At 31.9% G+C, this 22,421-nt stretch overlaps 1 protein-coding gene across 1 annotated transcript; it reads right to left on the bottom strand.

Moving 5' to 3' along the window:
• Window positions 1-8,256: 8,256 nt before the first annotated feature.
• LOC108904502 (transcription factor SOX-14-like) lies at window positions 8,257-12,711 on the bottom strand. Its single transcript, XM_018707091.1, has 2 exons — window positions 12,360-12,711; window positions 8,257-8,609 (listed from the first exon to the last, which is right to left on the bottom strand). Exons 1-2 carry the CDS (start codon window positions 12,709-12,711, stop codon window positions 8,257-8,259), a joined length of 705 nt encoding a protein of 234 aa, XP_018562607.1.
• Between the last annotated feature and the right edge of the window lie 9,710 nt (window positions 12,712-22,421).

The raw sequence follows: 22,421 nt of genomic DNA, 5'->3' as shown, positions 1-22,421 counted from the left end.
GTTCCTGCTAACTATCAATTAAGTGACTTTTGACTCTATTCTGAGTATATAAAACCAATTTAGAGTTGACTTTTTCTCTAATATGATTTAAATTTAATTATTATTGAGTAATTTTCACTCAGACTTGATTTATATTCCTTTTAAATTTTATTTTAAATAATAAAGTCATAAACTACTAAACTGTCACAGTGGTTTCTACACAGATCTGTTTTGGAGACAATATTTTAGGTCTCGATTAAAGGAACTGGTGAACTGATCGGACGTATAGATTGCCATAACCTATATTGTACGTTACAAATACGTAATTCTAGATAACAATTTAACTATCCGTTTATTTAACCAAATACCTATTAATCGAGACTTAATATAGTGTCTTTAATTATTGTAATTAAATCACTGCATTTAAATACAATTTTCACTAGAATAACCAGATAAATCAACTCCAAAGCACACCATACGCCATACTGCCATCCACCACGCCACAGTCACGAGATAATCTAATGGGGCGATGGGAATAGACAAAGAAATGCATTTGGATATGAAAAAAGGGTGGTATCACTCAGTAACGAGGACATTTACTCTTATTTAGGTACAAGTGCAACAAATACGAGTTTACATGAAGAATTTATTTAAGGAGTAGCTATTTTTGAGTGAAAGTACTCAGTTTTAGTTTAAATATAATCACAAATCAGTAAAATGATCAAAATGCCCAATGCTGAGTGAAAATGAACTGAATAATTTCACTTAATGGATATACTCCGAAGCTTTACTACTTTCACTCACACTAATTTTTTTGCAGTGTGTAGTTCAATTTTATAACTTATACTTTTTTAATAATAAATTCTGTCGTTTTACTTTCGGTTTTGACATTCTCATGTTATCAAATTTGTATTTATCCGTATATTATCACAAAATGACTTCTAATATTCGGTTACAAGATAAAACTCTATTCTCTTTAATACCTTTAATTTCACCATTGTTTAATAGCTTCAATGAGTAAAAGATTAAATATTTAAAACTTATTAAATCTTTACAACGTTTATTAACAAAATTAAAACCTGCTGGGACACTACTGCAACATTAAAACATTCATCGTATTATGGAAACACTTACAATTAAACAACGACTTGCTGCTACCCGCGAGTGAGTGGCGGTAAATAGTTTGAATAATTACTTGTGTTGTAACAGTGTTATATGTATATATATTCGATATTTGGATTGGAGTAGTGCCATTTCCTGCATCAGGTTGTCATTTCCCTGCATTGTTATAGATAGATGGCGCAGTTAACAATGCATACAATTGCATGTGTGGCTCCATTGTTTACCATTGTGTCCATTGGGCCGACACAGTCCAACTATTGATACACTCAGGCTATAACAACTATAGATTAACTATTCAGTAAACGATACACCTATTACCAATGTAAATTGATTGTTATTCGCAATTGTGTAACAGACTATCGGGCATTATCTTTGATGATGATATCTATTTAATTTCAAGTAGGTATTTCTACCGGATTCAATACTAAACCCATCGCATTTCGCATGAATTGTTAAGGATGCAAATAAATTAGCTACTAAATAAGTCTCCACAAATAGAAGCGTACTGTGACAGTGTTGTTTAAAAATTATTTTTTCTGTAACTGTTCTTGAAAAAAAAAAAAATATTTGAAAACTATAAATTCCTCAACATTATGAAACCTGAATCTGCTACGAGGTTGTTAAATATCTATTTTCTTATTGTATTACCAGTTTCCTTTATTTGAAATCCAGTAATTCTAAATCCCTCAGAAAACGCCAATACCAATCTCACTTTTTTTGCAAATTTAAAAAAGTGACAGTTCCTGATGTATGTTAATTTATTTTAATGTTTTATTATTATATTCTTCATTAATTTAATTATTTTGAACAAATGTTGAAAATATGCTTGCTTAGTTTGCAAATGGAGTTATTAGCACTCATTATATGATTCGAGAGAAAAAGGAAAAATCTTACAAAAATTAAGATTTTATTTTAAATTTTGAATTATGATTTTTAATTTTGACTGGTGCCACGTTAGGTACTAAAATATTATGTGCTACGTGACCTTCTGAAAAGTTTCCATGTTGATAAATTCCTCACCCCAGTATTTGTGCTGCAATTGATCGAAGATTTCTAGAAAAAGGTACTTTTATGGCTCATACTAGAGAACACACTTGTCCACGAACAGTAAGTACTGTAGACATATACCGTTGAAGAAAATCTACACACAAGTGTAAGAGAATTGTTTCTGAATTCAGTATTTCAAAGTCCACAAAACGTTAAAAGAACAACAATTACGACCTTATCACCCAATAAAAGTTCAGGAAATTTTGCCACAGGATAATAATGCTAGTCTGCATTTTTGAAATTGGTTCGAAAATAAAGAAAACGAAGTCCTGTTTTACAAAAAAATGGACTAATAACTTTGTGCAATAGTCATGACTGGAGTCATGGAAATCCAAAGGCAACAACTGTGTGCCATTCCCAACATTAATTTGCTATTAATGTACGGGCTGGAATTATCGGTAACCATTTATTAGAACCTGTTGAGCTGCCGTCACGTTTAAATGGTGTTTAGTATTTAAATTTCTTAGAACATACTTAGGAAATGTGCCCTTGAATATTAGAAGGGTCCTTTGATTTATGCATGAAGGTGCACCGCCACATTACACTCATCCTGTGTGGCAGTTTCTTAATAACAATTGCAATTTGGCCTGGCGGATCACCCGGCCTGAATCTGTTAGATTTTTGTTTCTGGGGATTCACGAGGCATAATTTATGCTACATCAGAACAAATTGGCCAGGAACTATGGGTACGAATTGTGGAAGTGTAAATCTACTTTGTCAAGATATTGGGGTCTTGTTTAGGGCAGGATAATTTATTTCTTCGACGTATTTCCTGGTGGGCAATTTCAACATTTACTATAATTGGAATGCATTTATTTAACGTCTTTACTTATTTTATGTATTTAACATACCTATTTTGCTTTCTATATTTTGTTATTAAGTCTTTGAACAACTGTTCATTACTGTGAAATATGGCAGCAAATTTATTAATTTATTAGATAACCTGTTACAATCACAAATTTGATGATTTTTAAATACTTTAGAAAACTTAAATTCTAATTAACTGAGATTTACTGAATTTGATTTTTTGCATGTTAGATATTTTTTATTGTCAATCTTTTTCTATTGAAAAACAAGTAATTTTCGTATTTTTAATTTGCTTTAAATTTATAAAATTATTTACTGTTTCATTGTTTAATATCTAGTGATAATTAAAACTTATGCATATATGCCAAATTGCAATGAAACCATTAACATTATCATATACTTTTTCATGTTAATATTTTTACATTTGCTTTTACCGTTTTATGTACCTAAACAACGCGCTCCACCTTCGTTTTTCTCGAAAAATGTACATCCTATCTATCAAATAGTATACTTTTTTCGATCAGCTAGTATACTTTTTATCAACTAGTATATTTTTTAGATCAACTTGTTTACGATGAACTAGTATACGATCAACTAGTACATGATCAGCTAGTTTACTATCAACTCGTATACGATGAACTTGTATACGATCAACTAGTATACGATCAACTAGTATACGATTAACTAGTATACAATCAACTAGTGTACGATCAACTAGTATTTGATCAACTAGTATACGATCAACTAGTATACGATTAACTAGTATATGATCAGCTAGGGCGCTATCAACTCGTATACGTGAACTAGTATACAATCAACTGGGATACAATGAACTAGTATACGATCAACTAATATACGATCAACTAGTGTACGATCAACTAGTATCTGATCAACTAGTATACGATCAAATAGTATACGATCAACTAGTATATTATCAGTTAATGCACTATCAACTCGTATACGAATACAATCAACTAGGATACGATGAACTAGTATACGATCAACCTGAATACGATCAACTAGTGTACAATCAACTAGTATCTGATCAACTAGTATACGATCAACTAGCTCACGATTAACTAGTATATGATCAAGTATTATGCGATCAACTAATATACTTACTTTGAAACATTCGTTGGAGTTTGCAAAGCTCTAAGGATGTTTAAGAAATTTTGACTTCTAACATATTCTTTCTACAATTATATTCCTCAAACTACCCGTATCTAAGAGGCCACTGCTATTGCGAATGAAACAATTGACACATGTTTCTTAAGACAATTCATATTTATTGGTATACAAATTTCGGTATTTTTATCTTTATCCGATATAAAAATAATAATAATAAGGGATAACCCTTTTCAAAGTAACAACTTCAACATAATGTATCTCGATAACGCAACGTTAATCAGAAAAATGTTACAAAAACTACTATTTTTTCAAAAGAAACTCATCCCCAGTGTTTTTAAGTATAAACGTGACATCCTGTATATTATTTATAAGTAATAAATCAAAAATTCAGTTTCCTGGGGGACACTCTGTACTGTGATCTAGCCGTAGCCATACATAAATCGTCTGCCTCGCGATTTATCATGTTGCAGTTGTAGAACATGGTTAGCACTGATTTATATTTTAAGAGCTCCATTTATATTCACAGCGGCCTAAAATGTACTTCAAACATTTAAATTTATTCATCCTCCTGAATGAGAAGTGAACACGCACCGCTCAAATTAATTAAGACTAACTCCGTACTTTTTAAAGCTATAAAGTCACCGTTTATTTCACGCGACGTTATTTATACCGCTCCCCGACGTATAAAACCGTATGCTTTCTCGGTTCGGAATCAAAGAAAAACGCCGAGGAGACGCAATGTCTTAATTACAGAAGTGTATTATCCCGCCATAAAAACGGAACATAAATTTATCATATCCCGATTTAATCAGTCCTCGGACGGACCTCTTGATCAGATATTTAACGCCCTGTTTGTTTAAGGCGGCGTACAATTGAGTATAATAAAACATAATGGCTTTTCATTACTATATTAAACTTGGGAAAGTTTTATTGTTGGCGTAAAATGACGCATTATCCTTTAAGGAAATGTTGTGTGGAATTACATCGCGGTGTTATAAAAAACGAACAAAAACATGAAAGCTGTTGTTTCGGACATATCGCAGTTGACATCATCAGAGGAGTATTAAGAAATTTCCAATATTTGTGTCGACTATTGCAAATACTTGCAACACACATTTTTAAATCAAAATTTGTTAGTATAAGAATGTAGTTACTTATAATACAGATGTACTCCGAATAAAATTACGCTAATAAACTCTTATGTTTTATTAAATTTGAAAACTTAATCGATAGACACAAACAGAGTGTGGATGACTGTAGTGAACTTAAATGAAGGATATTTTATCAATAGTATAAGTTAAAATGATGTAATTAATAAATTTTCACGATAAAACGTCTCCACTGGCAAAATTATGACAAAAATTGAATTTTCATATTCATAAAATTATTTAAATGCACTCATGTAGCACAATTATGTTATAAAGAACAGTAAAGAACCATATTACAATATTAAATGTCAATTAAAAGTTCTGGCATGAGCACATTTAAAAATATAATAGAATTTTGAAAAGTTATCGACGGATGATGAAGGTTTTTCACATATAATACTGATTCATGCAATAAACCTGGTATATAAACAAAGCATAGTATACATGTGACCAGAATGTATGTGTGGAATTAAACCTAAGCATCTGTGAAAACTTTTATGTTGACATTTGTTGTTCCGTTAGAATTTGTAAATTTTTAATTGTATAAGTGTAGTAGACTGTATTTAGACTCCAACCAAAGTTCAAATTGTTGTGTAGACTTTATTAATACTTGATGGACCGGAGCACCTAGAACTTTTCTTTCGTTTACATTTAAAAAGACTGTATAAAAGATGTTAAAAAGGTTGTACTAAAAACATTGAATGAACAGACATGCTGAGAATTAAGCTATTTATTAAAATTTAGTTGAAATTTGTAAAAATAAGTAAAATTTTGACATGACTCTAAAGTTAACCTAGAAACGTGCAATTGGTGTCAAAAGATGCAAAAAAATTCAAGGAAGCTGAAAATGTAAATTTCATACATCATAATTCAGTCCAAAAGTCAATATTTGCATAAATAAAATTTCAAAAATGCTTGTTATTATTGTCATAGAAACATTCACTTGTTTTTTCACGTTTATAAAAACTAATCTTCGGGCTCGAGGTAGCCAGTCTTCCATGTTTACCTGTATCAGTAACATCGCTAGTTTGCTCCTAGAATAAACAATTACAGTCAATAAAAATCAACAAGTTAGTGAAAAAGTCATACTTATCAAGCCATCTAGGTGGAGAAATGTCACGGACAGTTAGAGCTGTCAAAAATCCGAAATTCACAGTTTCATAAGTTCGAAAATTCATTGAGCAACATCAACATAAGTAATTGTGAAACAATAAATTTGAACAAGGTTAACAAAAATAAATAGAAAGTGATAAGTGAATCCCGATTAAAAAAATAGCGCGGTGCAGTTTTCATCTGTGAGAATTCCAGTAAAAACATCCAAGGAAACTTCGGATATCTTCGTGGCGTGACGGCGTTTTCAACGAGGAGATTCCAGACCAGCGCGATTACATGCTGGTGGAATTACAGTGCAGCGCGCTTACATGCAAATTAAATAACCAGAATAATTCTACGTTCGTAAGTGTCGACACAATTAGTTAAACAAATTTGCAAATTTGAAAATAAAGCGCTATAAAAATTTTTACATCAAAATTTCACTGCATTTATGTATAATTAATGCACAATTTCATTGTCAACCAATTTAACTACTTACAGTATAAAACACTATTATGCACTGTAACAGTAGAATTTAGGGGGGGAATTTCTTGTTTTATTGATCTAGTGTAAGAAGTATAACAGTTGTCAATTGTAAAAACCTATAACCCATAAAATCATATTGTAATATATTGATATTTGTAACATACAACATATCTTTCATTTAAAGAAAAATTAGAGTAAGAAAACAATCCAAAAATTTTAATCCAGACAAAAATAAATAAAAAAGGAACCCACACGCTGAGTGAGTCTCATATCAACAACAACATAAAAATAAAGGCGCCCAAAATAAATCAAATAAAACAAAAAATAACAACATTAAAATCCTTGGACCCTTGAGGGACACCCGCGGTTGCTGTAAAAATATGAGAACTATGTCCAAAATACGTAACATATTGCTTTCTTTCAAGAAGATATGACTCGAAAAGGTTACAATTATGCCAATTAACGACAGACAACAATTTTTTTCTAATCCCAGGCAAATTGCTAATTATTAAATTACCTAGCCCTCTAGTTGCAACAATGTAATTTACTCTTTAACAACTACCTATACGATTTGGTAACCTCAAAACCCGATATTTCAAGAATCATTGAGAATGCGGGAAAACTGATTCGAATCATTTTTGCTAATAATTAAACATATAATTCATATACGAATTATCTCGGATACCTCGGCGGCCACCAGGTATATTAATTTAATGGAACACTCATACTGTAGTTGTGTTGTTATAATTATAAAAGTAAGTATTATTATGTTTTTTGTTTTGTTTTATATTTTTATTTTTAATGTTGTTATTTTTTGTTTTATTTGATTTATTTTGGCGCCTTTATTTTTATGTTGTTGTAGTTTCAACCGCGACAGGTTAACTTTACAATATTACATTAAGGATAAGAACTTCGAAAGCGGTATATATACATTATATGTATACATGCAATATCATCCGTAACTTTATTAGTCATTGGTATTGGAAAAAGACGTATGAATGTTTTTTATGAACTATTATATTCCATCTATTCAATTCTTCGTCCTTTGTTAAAAAAAATACTAGTATACCTTTTACAATTGTATTATTGTTTTTATATACATTTTCCTAACTACTGTTAAAAATTTAAAAATAAGGTAGGAGAGTACTGTTATATGAGATACTATCGTTTTCATCTAGTTTAGACAATAACATAAAACTTAGAAACATTATCTATATAAAATAATAATATACTTGCATAGCGGCGACAGTGATGACTATCTGAATTATCATTGATAAAGATAAAAGAGTCATATTTCAAAAAAAAAAACTTAACTAATTTTACCAGTTGCCATGTAAATTAGTGTATACGAAAATTTTTAAACTTCCATAAACTAATTTCAGTTAATTATCATTTAAATAAATACTTATCAGTTCATAATATAATGACATGCCGACAATTCTTCACATCATATCTGCGGAAAATACATGGGAAGAGTACTACTGGACGCCAAATCATGGTACGCATAAATTGAAGCAGCCCTTAGCAGTGCCCTATGATGAAGACTCCCAGGTAAAGAAGTGTACGGCGGTAATGGTGGCAGACTCTGAACAAACTCTTGGTGATTTATTCTAGCTTCAGAGGCACCTACATCTTCTGAACTACATGGTTCAAATTTTTGCATTGTATCTAGATGGTAGCCTACGGACATTCTGTCTGTTGATGTTGGTATAGCTATTGCCAAATGGTGAGGAGGGTTCGCTACCATGTTGTTCTTTTGCTCCGGTGGGACAGGGGAAAATTGTACCAAAGGCATAGTTTCTGAAACAACAAAACCAATGTTAATTGTTTTTTAGAGATACACCGTCATTATACGTCATTATACAGTGTGATCCATTAACGGTATCGAGCGGCTGTATATAGGAAACTAGACGTGCTACGATTGTGGGGTAAAAAATGTATTAACAAATACGACCAAAAGAAATTGATTTAAAATATTTTCGGGTTTGTAACTTCACCGCTAGGGGGCGCAACTGCTATAGTGTTACAGAAAATTGTCGGTTTTTTGAAATTTCGCTTATACAGGGTGTTTTTGAATGGAGTAGCATAAATGATACCAGTGAATCTACATTTCAAAAGAACACGATCTGCAAAAAATTCACCCCTGAAGAGATATGGGCCATCAAAGTTTCCAAAAAAATTATGAAAATTGGCTGTAATTTGAAAACCGAATGAGGTACAAATAACAATTTTTTTACAGGTTGTTTACTAATACAGATGCAAGTTTTCAACTATTTTTTGAAAATTTTAACCCCTCGAAAGGGGTTGAAATAACCACCCCTCAAGCCATTTTTTGCCATAACTTTTATATTTCGTAAAAACTCGATATCCAAAAATACGCATTAGATAAATCGGCTCTTTTAGAAACTTTTACCTCTCTAGCAATTTTTCTTTAAAACTTTTCGTTTATTAATAAAAAAATAAAATGTATTACCATTCACCTCACACCGTGTATGATTGCAATCAATCAAATAAAAACTAAGTGTGCTGCTGTCATGCCAGTTGTCACAATTAACTCTTCTGNCAAATTACAGCCAATTTTCATAATTTTTTTGGAAACTTTGATGGCCCATATCTCTTCAGGGGTGAACATTTTACTAAGGCGATTTTTTGCAAATCGTGTTCTTTTGAAATGTAGATTCACTGGTATGATTTATGCTACTCCATTCAAAAACACCCTGTATAACATAAGTTGAAAATACATTTTTTAGATACACTGTTAAACCCTTCACAGGTTTCGTTTGAACTTTTTTTTTTTGTTATTACCATAGCAACGTCAGTTCGAAGGACGCTATCTTGAAATTTTTAAATTGTCATAACTTCTAATTGCCTTAATCGATTTCAATAAACGATGGCTCATTTTAAAGAACTATTAATAAAATTTATATTTATGATGGTGGAATAAAAATCTTATTTTCCTGCACAACGGTAGACGACGCTAATGAGAAAAGTTTTGTAATTGTCTCTGTTTAGTAAAAAAATTAAATGCAACGATATAGGTTTTTTTTCATGACTTGATAGACCATTCATTTTGGAAAACAAATACTCAAACCGGACGTCGATATCTTTTCTCGTTTTCAAGTTATTGCTAAAATAGTGAAGTTAGAACATCCTCCTTTACTTAGTTCTCTAAGTAACATTGACATAATCCAAACCAAAATTAAATTGTAAGACTATACCAATTTTGCCCTTAAAAATAATTATTGCTTTATTTTGAAATTTTTTTTGATAACTGCAGTATTTCATTTTTTTATTAATTCCAAATATCTGAGTAGTTATAAAGATTATTGTTTCCATAACGAAGGAGGCTTTGCCCTATTAAAATAGACAAATAAAAAATTACGTCAAACGATATGTGACAGCTCTTGCTTCGTGCAACTAGAGGGGTAGAGTTAGATGAGGAAATCTAAGAACATGGAGATCCACAATGGTTCCTGACAGTAGAAAAGGATGATGATAGTACATTTATTTATAATTTACCAGTTGCCTAAATTGACTAAATAGTCAGTTTGTCAATCTTTGCAATTTCATTCAAGAATAAATACTTATTTATTTTAAGAAATATGTTTTAGTCTATTTGTGATACTTTGAATGACAGCAGTGCAATATTATTTTATTTTTAGGAGCAACTTCTTTTAAAAGACATATATTTTATTATAGTTATTTTTTACTAAGCCCTGTATTTAAACATTTCTTGAGTTATCGAATATCTTTCTTAAATACAGGAAAACAAAAATTAAAGACACTCTGTTTAGGGGAATTTTCACATTTTGAAATTTTTTGGACGCCCTGTATGTTTTATTACATATTTGATAACTGCCCATGGCTTCCCAAGATAAACAAAAAATTTTTTATCAAAAATAATTTTTGCTCGAAAAACCAATAGTAAAAAAACAAGATTGCAGTGCCCCATCCGAGAACACACTGTATATAATATTCTTTTTCTGATAATACTTATAATAACACATGAGTAGGAACGCTACCTGATTAAAGAATCCTTAATAAAATGAGGAAATAAGAATATATTCTAATAGAATGAGTTGAGCCAAAGATTTGTAAAATATTAAAGGGAAAGGGAAATTTTTGAAGATAAAATTAGCAAAATTGATTTTAAAGAAAAAAATTATAAGTTGAATAAGTGTGACCAATAGGAGTACAGCAAATGGTGGAAATTGAGAAAGGAAAGAAAAAAGAAATATAATATAATAAAGTATATTCGAAATTAAAAAAATGTGATTGGTAATTAAAATTTGGATTACTAGAATTAGAAAGTGATTTATAAAAATTAGTGGGATATCAAGAGAAAAGAGGCAGGTAACTAGGAAAAAAATAATAAAATAAGAATGACAGCAAAAGTGGTAGAAATTATATTTTGAATTTAAAAAAAAGAAAGATAATTTAATAACCATAAAGGAACGAGTGTAGTTAGTAATGAAAACCATATATAAAAGGAATAGAAGAAAACATAATCACAAAAACTAAATTGAAGATTAAGGCCAAGAGAAGTCAAAGTAAGTCCAATAATGAAACAAGTTAAGTGTTATAAAGGAATAACCAGTATCGAGTACGCCCACACCTAATTAAAGCCATAGACCAGGGAGCAGGAATAAAGAAATATTAGGAAGAAGACAAATAGCAAGGAATTAACAGATGACAAGACAAGGACAGAAGTTGTACTAGACGGTTCAGAAAAGGATTAGAGGAAAGAAAGGACCAACAAGAGAAGCAATAAGAGTGTTAGACAGTGATCGAAATGTATAAAACCTTAATATAAAACAAACTGGTATTAGATTTAATATTGAAATCCAAAAATAATTGGATATTGTTATTTAATTAAGTTGGAGTAGGACGTAGCGTAGGTAGAGTTTAAGAAAATTTCATTGATCGAAGATTGGATGTTAGTAAAATAAAAAAAATAAAATGAAGTGTTAGCCGTTCACATTATTTTATTTAATTGGAAATATAGTGAATTCGAATCATTAAATAAATTAGAAATTTTTTTTACAAGAAATAGAATAACTAGTCGATTAAAATTCAAATATAATTTTTTTTGTCTTTGCCTTCTCAAAATTTAATATCTAAATTCATTAATCAGTATAATATTTTAAAATTAGTTTACTAATCTTCTCAGTACGTTACCCTGAGGTGAGACTAGGCATGTTAGATTAAAATTTGATAATATCTTAAATTAATTTGTCGTCAAACAAAAGATTTCTCTAAACATAGTGAACAAAAATTTGAATTAAAGTACATTATATGCTTATGTGAGCTGGCGCCCAGCAGGCATGAAAGAAGAAAGTAAAATACACAGAAGAAGAAGTTAAACAGAATAAGAAATTAAGGTAAAAAAAATTTCTATATCTCAAGGAATTATTACAATATTTTTGTAATAGCTGCTTTTGTGTGATTGGTCTTTGTCGAGGGTGGTAATAGAACACGAAGAATACAGGATATTTATTTGAATGATTGCATTATTTAATAATTTCAGGAAGCAAATTTTTATTTACTCACCACCCATATTACTCTGCCCGTAAAAGGTCCTATTCAGCGCCAACTGCATCGTATCATTATACCCTGTCACATTTCCTGAACTCCTCTGGCCATCCCTCTCAAATTTAGGCCTCCTCCTTGGCCTGTACTTATATTCCGGATGTTCCAGCATATGCTGACTTCTAAGACGTTTCGCCTCGTCTATAAAAGGCCGCTTCTCGCCTTCAGACAACAACTTCCATTCAGCGCCCAACAACTTCGATATCTCCGAGTTGTGCAAACGAGGATAATCGTGGGATATCCTTTTCCTCCTTATCCTGGACCACACCATGAAAGCGTTCATTGGTCGCTTAATATGTTCAGTTTCAGTCATGGTTTTATTATCATCGATGGTGACGTGAGTGCTTTCGAAAACAGACTGGCCGGATTGAAAGGAAGCTGCCTGTGTTTAACGCTGTATAAACACTGATTTAAATCTCTTTGTATCATCGACAATGCGGTATTGTGGAAAATCTATTGTCGCTTGATAAAAATGGTTTTGTTCGGAATTAAAGTTGTGCGTGCTCGGGATCCTAGTCCGGTACATTAAATGTGTATTAATGCAACAATGGAATGTTTTGATTACTTCGTTTTTTGGTTTTTACTTGGATGGCATTTCATTATTTAAATAACTTTAGTACAACATTTTTATACAAATGTAGGAAAGATATTTGTAGTAACAGAACGAGAAAATCACTTGCCAATTTTAAAAAATAAATCTATGACGAATATTTTTATTTTCATTTATCTTCAATAATAAATCGAAAAATGCAGCATTAATTTTCTTTTTCTTTTCGGCAGCTACACATAAAACAAAGTAATGGAAATCTTATTATAGTAAATTTTGTATATACTGGCAGAGAGCGACCTACTAATTTGTAGATATTATGAAAGCAAGAGCTGCAAAGTTATAAAAATTGTAACAATGCTTTAAGTTATATTTTGATTGTGACTTAAAGACAAAAAATAACCCACTGCATTAAAAAGAAGCTGCTATTTCTCAAAATAAATGTCAGTGTTATAATAACAAAAAAATGATTCGGACTAAAAGATTTGTTGTCTCAAAAAAGCGTGACCCTATATAATTTTTTGTAAAGTAGATAATTGGTACATTCTTCCAATAATAAAAAAAATATGTTGAATGCCATATTTGAATGGATTCTCTTAAAAAACGTGCAAAGTGGCTTAAATTATAGGTACTACTTTATAATAAGAACATAACAAAGGGTTCACATAATAAGGGTACTTCGACTATTACACATACCAACAAAATTTAAATTTTTTTGGAAGCAGAAACTTGAATATATATTTCCGAATGATTTAGGTGCGCTGAATCCGAATCTGGAAGCGGAATTGCTCTATCACGTCAGGTTTTTGCGATATCCTAACCTAAAAGTGCAAAAAACACTGTTTTTCGTCATATTTGAGGTTATGTAGTAATGCCATCTATTCTTTTTCAAAAAACTAATACATTGAATATAAAAGTACAAGGCTCCTTCCTTCGAATGCCGTTGAGTTTGCTCAAATATCTTTTTTTTTTGTTGAGATATCACATGTTGAAATTTTTAAGTTTCTCAGTTTCTTAATATGCGAAAATCTACTAAAGATCCCTTAGACATCAAGCAGTCGATTACAATTTCAGAAACTTCATACCCATACGGTTTATGGGTTTGGAGTTGGTGGGCTTGGAGTTTGTAAGCGTGGAGTTTGTAGGTTCCGGTTTTGTGAGATTGGGGTTTGTGGGTTTAGGGATTGTGGGTTTGGGGTTGGTGAGTTTGTGGATTTGGAGTTTGTGAGTTTGAGTTCGTATATATTGAAGGTTTCTGAGTATGAAGTTTCTGAACTGCAATCAACTGTTTGACGTCTAAGGGATCCTTAGTAGATTTTCGCATATTAAGAAACTGATATCTCAACGAAAAAAAAAGATATTTGAGCAAACTCAACGGCATTCGAAGGATGGAGCCTTGTACTTTTAAATTATATGTATTTTTTTGAGAAAGAATAGATGGCATTACTACATAACCTCAAATATGACGTTACAGTGTTTTTTGCACTTTTAGGTTAGGATATCTCAAAAACCTGACGTGATAGAGCAATTCTGTGTCTGCTTCTTGACCCTTGTTGACCTGTGTTATTCTTCAAATGGGATTGAATCTACTAAGAAAAAAATTTTTTATGGCAAAATTTGTAGAGGGTGTCCCATAGTGAATTACACATAGAGTGACAGATGATTTGTGACGCCATAATAATGTGATCTGGCCAAATTACCTTAGTCCAAAAGTTGATAGTAACCGTGGCAAAATCAAAATTTTGTTTTAAATTTTTTTAAATAACCTTACATGCATTTAAACGAAATTTGGTATCCCAAGCTTCCTTGACATGAGAAATTCAAATTTCCTCATAATTTTGGTATACATTCTAGAGGGCGTCACTTACATTTCCTCTTAGAACTTTTATAGTTCATAAAATTTTTTCTACACAATGTATCAATATCTTTTTTCCATCACTTATACATCAGTCATCTTAACGTCGCTAGGAATTACCGTCCTCAAGATATTTGTATTTAAAGATTCAAAAGTGATTAGACTAGATGCACTTTATCAAAGTAATCTCGCAAATAATAACAATTAAGAACGCTTTCAAAACCAGTATATGCTAAACTACTATTGAATTTCTGCAAAGTTGATTTTGACATTCTGTAACTCACTGTAAAAAAATCGTTGAGTGAAATTATTAAGTATATTTTCACTCAATATTGAGCATTTAGATAATTTTACTCATTTGTGATAATATTTGAAGTAAAACCGAGTGCTTTCACTCAACTATAGGTAGATACCCTTTAAATAAATTCTGCAGATAAACTCGTATTTGGTGCACTTGTAGCTAAATCGTTCCCACCCGATTCTATGGTTGTCGTTCATTGTCTTTGTCTCAATTACTCCATAATAGTTAAATTTAAATTATATTGGTCTTATATACTCAGAATATAGTCAAAAGTCACTCATTTGATAGTTAGTTGAAACTCAGATTTGAGTAAATTCAATCACTTCTGTTTCAATAGTTTTACTCATAAAATTTTAGTTGTACTCATACCGATAGAGTGAAAATTTCACTCAATCGGGTGTGGATAGAAATTGATACATTACTGAGGAAAATTGAGTTAATTTGAGTGAATTTTTTATTACAGGGTATCAATTTTTGGACTAAGATAAGTTTAACCAGGTCACATTATTATGACGTCAGAAAGCACCTGTTATTTTATGTACAATTCATTATGAGATACTCTGTGTAATAAAAAAATGATTCTCACTAAAGCTGGCCTCACAATGAAAACTAAGCTGCGTTATGCTTTGTCAACAAGAACTTAAATATAGCTATATCAAAATTTTCCCGCGTTTTCCTCAAGGTTGACGATTTTAAAGTAGCCTACCTGATTTAGATTTTTTCATGCTAGTAGAGGTTCATTTACTGGACTATATACCTTGAATTTATTACATTTATTAACATGTTATATCTTTGGCCGGTCGTGTCCTGAAATTATATTTTTATAATTCATATTATTCGTATTGTGCGACACGATCTATGCGTTAATAATTGGCATAATTTTTTATTTTACACTTTGTTTAATACCGGCTATTGTCAATGCCATGTGCAACTTTGAATGCCCTCCGGATGTTACAAATAACCAATAATTTTTTGGTAATCTAGATAATTACGTGTAAAATATTATAAATGCATTAGTAAATAAAATGGTATTCAGGTCAGTATGGGGGAAATACGTAATTATATTTTATAGGTAGTATGTCCATGGTGATTCACAGCAAGTGTATAATAATTTGGGGAAAGATAGAGCATGAAACAGTTGCAAGTTTGCCCTGTATATTTGCGTCCAATGACAAAGCCCCTCAAAAAAGAAAGCTCTGTACTAGAGACACGAGTACATATATTTTATGTATTTTTTGAAGTTAGTACAAAAACATGCCTGAAGTTTATTATCGCGAGTTTTTGGGGTCGCTTATTACGAATTAGAAGTGCTAGTTCGCAAATTCCCGAATAAAAGATGGCAAATTCAATATGCCGTATGCAAAAATCGAAAAAGCAATCAAAATTTGAAGATTATGGCTGAAAATTGTTTCCCGGTGGTTTTCAAAGTCAGAGAGATGTATATTATGTTTATTAACAATAACATAAATATTTTTACGAATAATTTTTGTACAAATATTAAGTAAAAAATGTGGTTTAATATTCATTCTTTCATTATTTATCTCCCCATAAGGAATATTATGGTAGTCTTTTTCTTTTTAATTAATTACATAGACATCACCAAGATAAAGTATAATTAATTAGGTGTTAACTGTAATAAAGTCCTTTGTTCTACAAAATTTGTTACGCAACATAGCTCGAAATTAACAGTTCACACATCCATAAAAGTCAGTATTTGGGGTAAACGCGGCTAATCCGAACCGGTACTCGCCCTCTCCCGCTGAGCACGTAACGATTCTTTTCCATAGAAAAATCCACACCCCAATATCAATTAGATATAGATAATAGGATGGAGCTCGCTCACCCTCCTCTGAATGTAAATTCGACCTTAATATGCAGGAGCAACAACGTCGAGGTTCTCGGGGGATTCCTTATCACGCCCGGACAGACACGTGATACCCTCGGTGACAGCTCTACACTGAGAAACGTGCGGTTTTGTTGCTCGTCAAAATCTGTGTCAAAATTTTGAGCAACAGAATGAAAGCTTGAAATACCCCATCGAAATTTGCTAAAGGCTTTAAATATACCTACTGTATGTCCAAAATTGAGTGATATCTTAATTATGATTATATTAATAAAATCTAGAGAGTACACTGTAAAAAATCAGTGTGAGTGAAAGCAATAAAGGTTAGAGTGACTCCATTGAGGGAAATTATTGAGTAGCTAAATTTTTACTCAATATTGGACATTTTGATCATTTTATTCATTTGTGATTATATTCAAACTAAAACTGAGTACTTTTGCTCAAATATAGGTACTTCTTAAATAAATTCTTCACGTAAACTAGTATTTGGTGCACTTGTACCTAAATCAGAGTAAATGTCCTCATTACTGGATATTCTATATTAATTTCGAGTAATTTGAATGGCGCCACTTACATATTGCTTCTGTAATCTCGACCACAATTGATATGGGTGCGTTAGATGCCCCAGAAAAGTGTGATCGCCAGGAGAACAGGCCTTAACCGGCAGCGGCGGGTCTCAGCTGGCGAGTCTCAGCCAAGACAAGAGGAGGCCTCGCGAAGGCGCGGAGTGAATTAATTTCAACACTGTATATCCTAATTAATCATTTATAAGCGATTTATTTTTGCACTCAATATTTAGTTAATTAAAAACCAATGCTGAGTAAAAAATGACACAATAATAGTTAAATGTAAAAGTCAACTCTAAATTGGTTTTATATACTCAGAATAAAGTCAAAAGTCGCTTCATTGCTAGCAGTAACTCGGATTTGGGTAAAACTCACTCATTTATGCAATAGTTTCACTCAGTTGTACTCATACTACTAGAGTGAAAATTTCACTCAATCGAATGTGGACAAAAATTGATACATCATTGAATAAAATTGAGTGAAATTTGAATGAAATTTATGTACATGTACGGCTAAATAATAAAAACAAAGGAAAGTATGTATAAATGAAACAACAGAAGGTTTGGAAATAGTAGCAATCACTTTTCAATAAAAACAAAGGAACTTAAAATAACAACGATCTTTTCTAAAATACACTTGGTTTAATTTCACTTTTGTCTCCCATTATACAGGGTGAGTCAGTTTTCTGTAGTAGGATTTTAACAGTTGATAGAGAATCATTTTTTAATAAGAAAAGTTCCTATAAACATAGGTCTTAGAACGGTTCGCTTGTGAGCTATAGGGTGTTGAAAACAAACTTTTTTTAAGAATTTTTCTTAATATCTCTAAAAGACCAACATATATTGAACTGAAATTTGGTATTAATAACACATTAGTTATGGTGAATAAAACAAATATATCTGTTATCCATTTCACACACCACTGACGTGCCTGAGGTGGGTTACTGCCCCCTTTAAAAAAATTATTCGTACGCCCGTGGATTTTTCTGGAAAATAACATCATTTCTAAATTTTTTAATCAATTCTGAACAAAACAGCTCTCTTTCATTTTTTTATAAAACGAACGGTTTTTGGTTACATTCATTTGGCATGAAACTGTTCCAACGATATTGGTAACTAATGCATTTGTGAATTAATAAGAAAAAAATGATGTGCACTGAAAATCAACAAAAACGATAGAATGTATAATAACAGTTGATAGAGAATCATGTTTTAATAAGATAAGTTCTTATAAACATAGGTCTTAAAACGCTTCGTTTGTGAGATATAGGGTGTAGAAACAAATATTTTTAAGAATTTTTCTTAATATCTCTAAAAGACCAAATGAATTTAACCAAAAACCGTTCATTTTATAAAAAATTTAAAGAGAGCTGTTTTGTTCAGAATTGATTAAAATATTTAGAAATGTTATTTTCCAGAAAAATCCACGGTCGTACGAATTATTTTTTTAAAGGGGGCAGTAAGCCACCTCAGGCACGTCACTGGTGTGTGAAATGGATAACAGATATCTTTGTTTTATTCACCATAACTAATGTGTTATGAATACCAAATTTCAGTTCAATATAAGTTGGCCTTTTAGAGATATTAAGAAAAATTCTTTAAAAAAGTTTTTTTTTCAACACCCTATATCTCACAAATGAAGCGTTCTAAGACCTATGTTTATAGGAACTTTTCTTATTAAAAAATTATTCTCTATCAACTGTTAAAATCCTACTACAAAAAACTGACTCATCCTGTATAAATATTTTGGTCATAAAGTATATTGGCTACTAAAAATTTTTATTATCAATCTTTTCTCCAAAATAAACAAAATTTAGTTGTTTCTCATAACATGCGTGTGTGCTAAATTATGATACAGAAAAACGTTTCAAATTTTGATAAATATAATAATTGCCTGAATTACACTTGAATCAAAAACGAATAATGACCAAAACCCGTTCTCTCAGTGTATAACGTACCCACGATAAGCCAATCACAATATTGGCGCTTACGTCTGCAGTTGACTCTTTTAATTATCAAGATGTGTAAAAGCTTCTCTTAATTAACGCTTTTCCTGCAACCGCCATTTTTATTCCATTGTTTCTGGATTGACATTATACACCCGCGTGCACTGCACCGCGAGGATATTTCATCCCGCTAATTATAACGCCGTGCATTCACCTTATTATGCCTTTATTTATTCCGGAATTCAATTCCTCACTTTAAAAACCCCCAGAATGGATTAATTATAATACAATGGTCTTAAGTTTGAGGAGTGCTTGGTTTTATTTGAGAAGGCAAAGAATCACGTCATACAATTAGTGAAGAAATTCCATATAGGAAAATATTCAGGTTTTCACTCATAAATAAAATATTTTTCATAGTGAAGATCTTTTTTAGATACAGGGAAAGAATTACACAACTCTAAGTAGTATAATTAAGGTTTATTATCAAAATATTTAGTTAAATATTATTTACTTTCTGTTTGCTTATTGAATATACACTTAGAATAAATAGCAAAATCTCAAAAGCTTATAGAATAGTTATTTAATTTTTTTATATATATTGTGCAGGTTTTGAAAAAGTTTAAACATTTTGTAGAAATTGTGCTAGAAAAGTTTAGTTTTTACGGCGATACGATGAATTTTCGGGTTATTATTCCGTAGCCTATACAGGGTGATTCAAAAAACCGCTGACACACTTGTAGGGTAGATAATACATGAAAAATTAAGACGAAAAGTCTTAATAAACATAGGGTAGCAAATGCATCCTTAACGAGATACAGGGTGTCAAAGTTTCTTTAAAATTAAACATTTTCTGCAATAATTCCAAAATGCCTGAACATTTCTATTTCAAATTTGCTATGCGTAGTTAGCACTCTAAGACCAATATTTGATGTACTGCTCAAAATTTTATGAGCAGCAGTGTATACAAACCATTTTGAAGAAGAATAAATTCCATCCATAGAAAATACATTTAGTCCAGGAACTTCATGAGGATGACTGTGACCGCCGTTTGCAATTTTGCGAAATAATGAGTGAGCGAGCAGGGAACTATCCACAGTTCCTTTTTAACATCTGTTTTTCTGATGAATGCAGTGTTTTCTTGAATGGGACGGTAAATCGTCACAATTGCCGCCATTGGTCAGATTCAAACTCAACAGTTTTTCACGAGGTGCATACACAGCAATCGGAAAAATTAAATGTATGGGCTCGAATTTTCGGTGACCGGCTGGTGAGTCCTTTTTTTTACCTGGTAATTTGACTGGCCAAATGTATTTGCAATTACTGGAAGACGCTATTAACCCTGCCTTGACTGATATTATTGAAAATGTTTCAGAGTATGATGAAGATCATATGATTTTTCAACAGGAGGGTGCTCCTCCGCATTATGCGTTAATTGTCCGTCAGTATTTGGACCAACGTTTCTACGGAATTGGATTGGGAGTGGCCTCCACGATCACCGGATTTATCGCCCCTTGATTTCTTTTTGTGGGGATACCTAAAAAGTAAAATCTATAAAACACAGCCAGCGTCGTTGGAAGATTTGTGTCAAAGAATCGTCGACGAATGCCGTCGAATCACTCCGGAAATGCTTCGCAATGTGCGCGAACGTTTCGAACAAAATCTTTATTCTTGTATGGAAGCGGGCGGTCATCAATTTGTAGATTTAATCAACTGAGTAGTAAGTAAGCAATTAAACATAACTTAAATTTTAAAATTCTGTTGTAAAGAGAATTGTAAGAGCTTTCAAAAAAAAAATATTACTCAATCTCCAATGCCATTTAAATATTTTGGGGTGATGCTTACCCTCGCTTGGAGGTGAAAGTGACGTAGTTAAAAATTCTAGCAAATGTCCCCCTTTAATCTAAAATCGACGGGTCTGAGCGTTTTTTTACAATCTTGACGCAGTTCCTGAAAATGGCTCTGTTTAGTTTTCATTTGGCCACCCTGTATATTTAGATTGTAGACCTTAAGTGTATTAAATTACTAATAATTATTTTCGATTTTCATACTTTGTCTTGAAAATCAGTTATTAACGTCTTTATTGTTTTAATATCTTCTTCACATTACAAAATTAATTATATCACAAACTTTTGTTTTTTGATTTTATTTCGGCGGAACCCTCATCTGTATTTCGCACAAACAGGAAAACACTTGTCTCCGAATTATTAACGGCAGTTACTTCGCAAATCTAATCATTCGATTGTCGGCAACTCTTGAAACGTACGTAAGCGAAGTATGTGCAGCACATACAAAATCTACAAAAGTTATTAACTAGAATATGCAACAATGCAATTCTCTAATGAATGCGCCGTATTCACAGTACACCTGCGACACTCTAAATTGGTAATTAGCGGGTGAAACCGGTGTGAAATCCGCCGCAGCTCTCACACCCGAACGGACGATAATATAATCGCGCCCCCGTAGAAGGGGGGCGACCAGCCCCGCCGATCCCCCAAGCGAAGGTTTCACTCTGCACCGGAAGCACTCGGGTCTTAATTCTCCCTATTTAACGTACCTAATTCGGATGCTAGGTCACTTTAAAATATACTTATTTTAGTTTCAGGTGGCTCCATGTGTAACGCGCTAGTTTTAATCGTGAGGTCACACTCATGAGAGCAGCGTCGGACTGGCTGTGTTTAGGGCTCCTTGCTGAATCCAGAGAACCATTTTTAGGAACTGAAAAGACTAAAATCAAATTATCAGAAATTTAGGAATTACAGAGTAACACGAATAAGTTTGCGTCTGAGATAACTCCGCCCACAAACGCGCACTAGAGACGGCAAGGGAAACGCTTCAGAATTTATTTGTAAATCCACGTCCCAGAGAAGAAGATCGACTATTTGTTTATTATTTGTATCGGAATTTGTTTCGGAAGTGACAAATAAAAAGTTAACTGGGCTGTCACGTGAAGTGGTGGCTCATTATAA

This window comes from Anoplophora glabripennis, unplaced genomic scaffold (genome assembly GCF_000390285.2).
Source record: "Anoplophora glabripennis isolate ALB-LARVAE unplaced genomic scaffold, Agla_2.0 scaffold157, whole genome shotgun sequence".
Classification (NCBI taxonomy): domain Eukaryota; kingdom Metazoa; phylum Arthropoda; class Insecta; order Coleoptera; family Cerambycidae; genus Anoplophora; species Anoplophora glabripennis.
Note: the sequence above shows the minus strand (reverse complement) of the source record. Positions and strands in the feature narration are given on the sequence as shown.

Bases quoted from the DNA above. Each gene is read 5' to 3' on its own strand.
- LOC108904502 (XM_018707091.1), bottom strand. From the start codon at position 12,711: ATGACTGAAACTGAACATATTAAGCGACCAATGAACGCTTTCATGGTG. The intron at 8,610-12,359 runs GTGAGTAAATAA...TTGTTGTTTCAG, and splicing joins CGGGCAGAGTAATATGGGTG to AAACTATGCCTTTGGTACAA.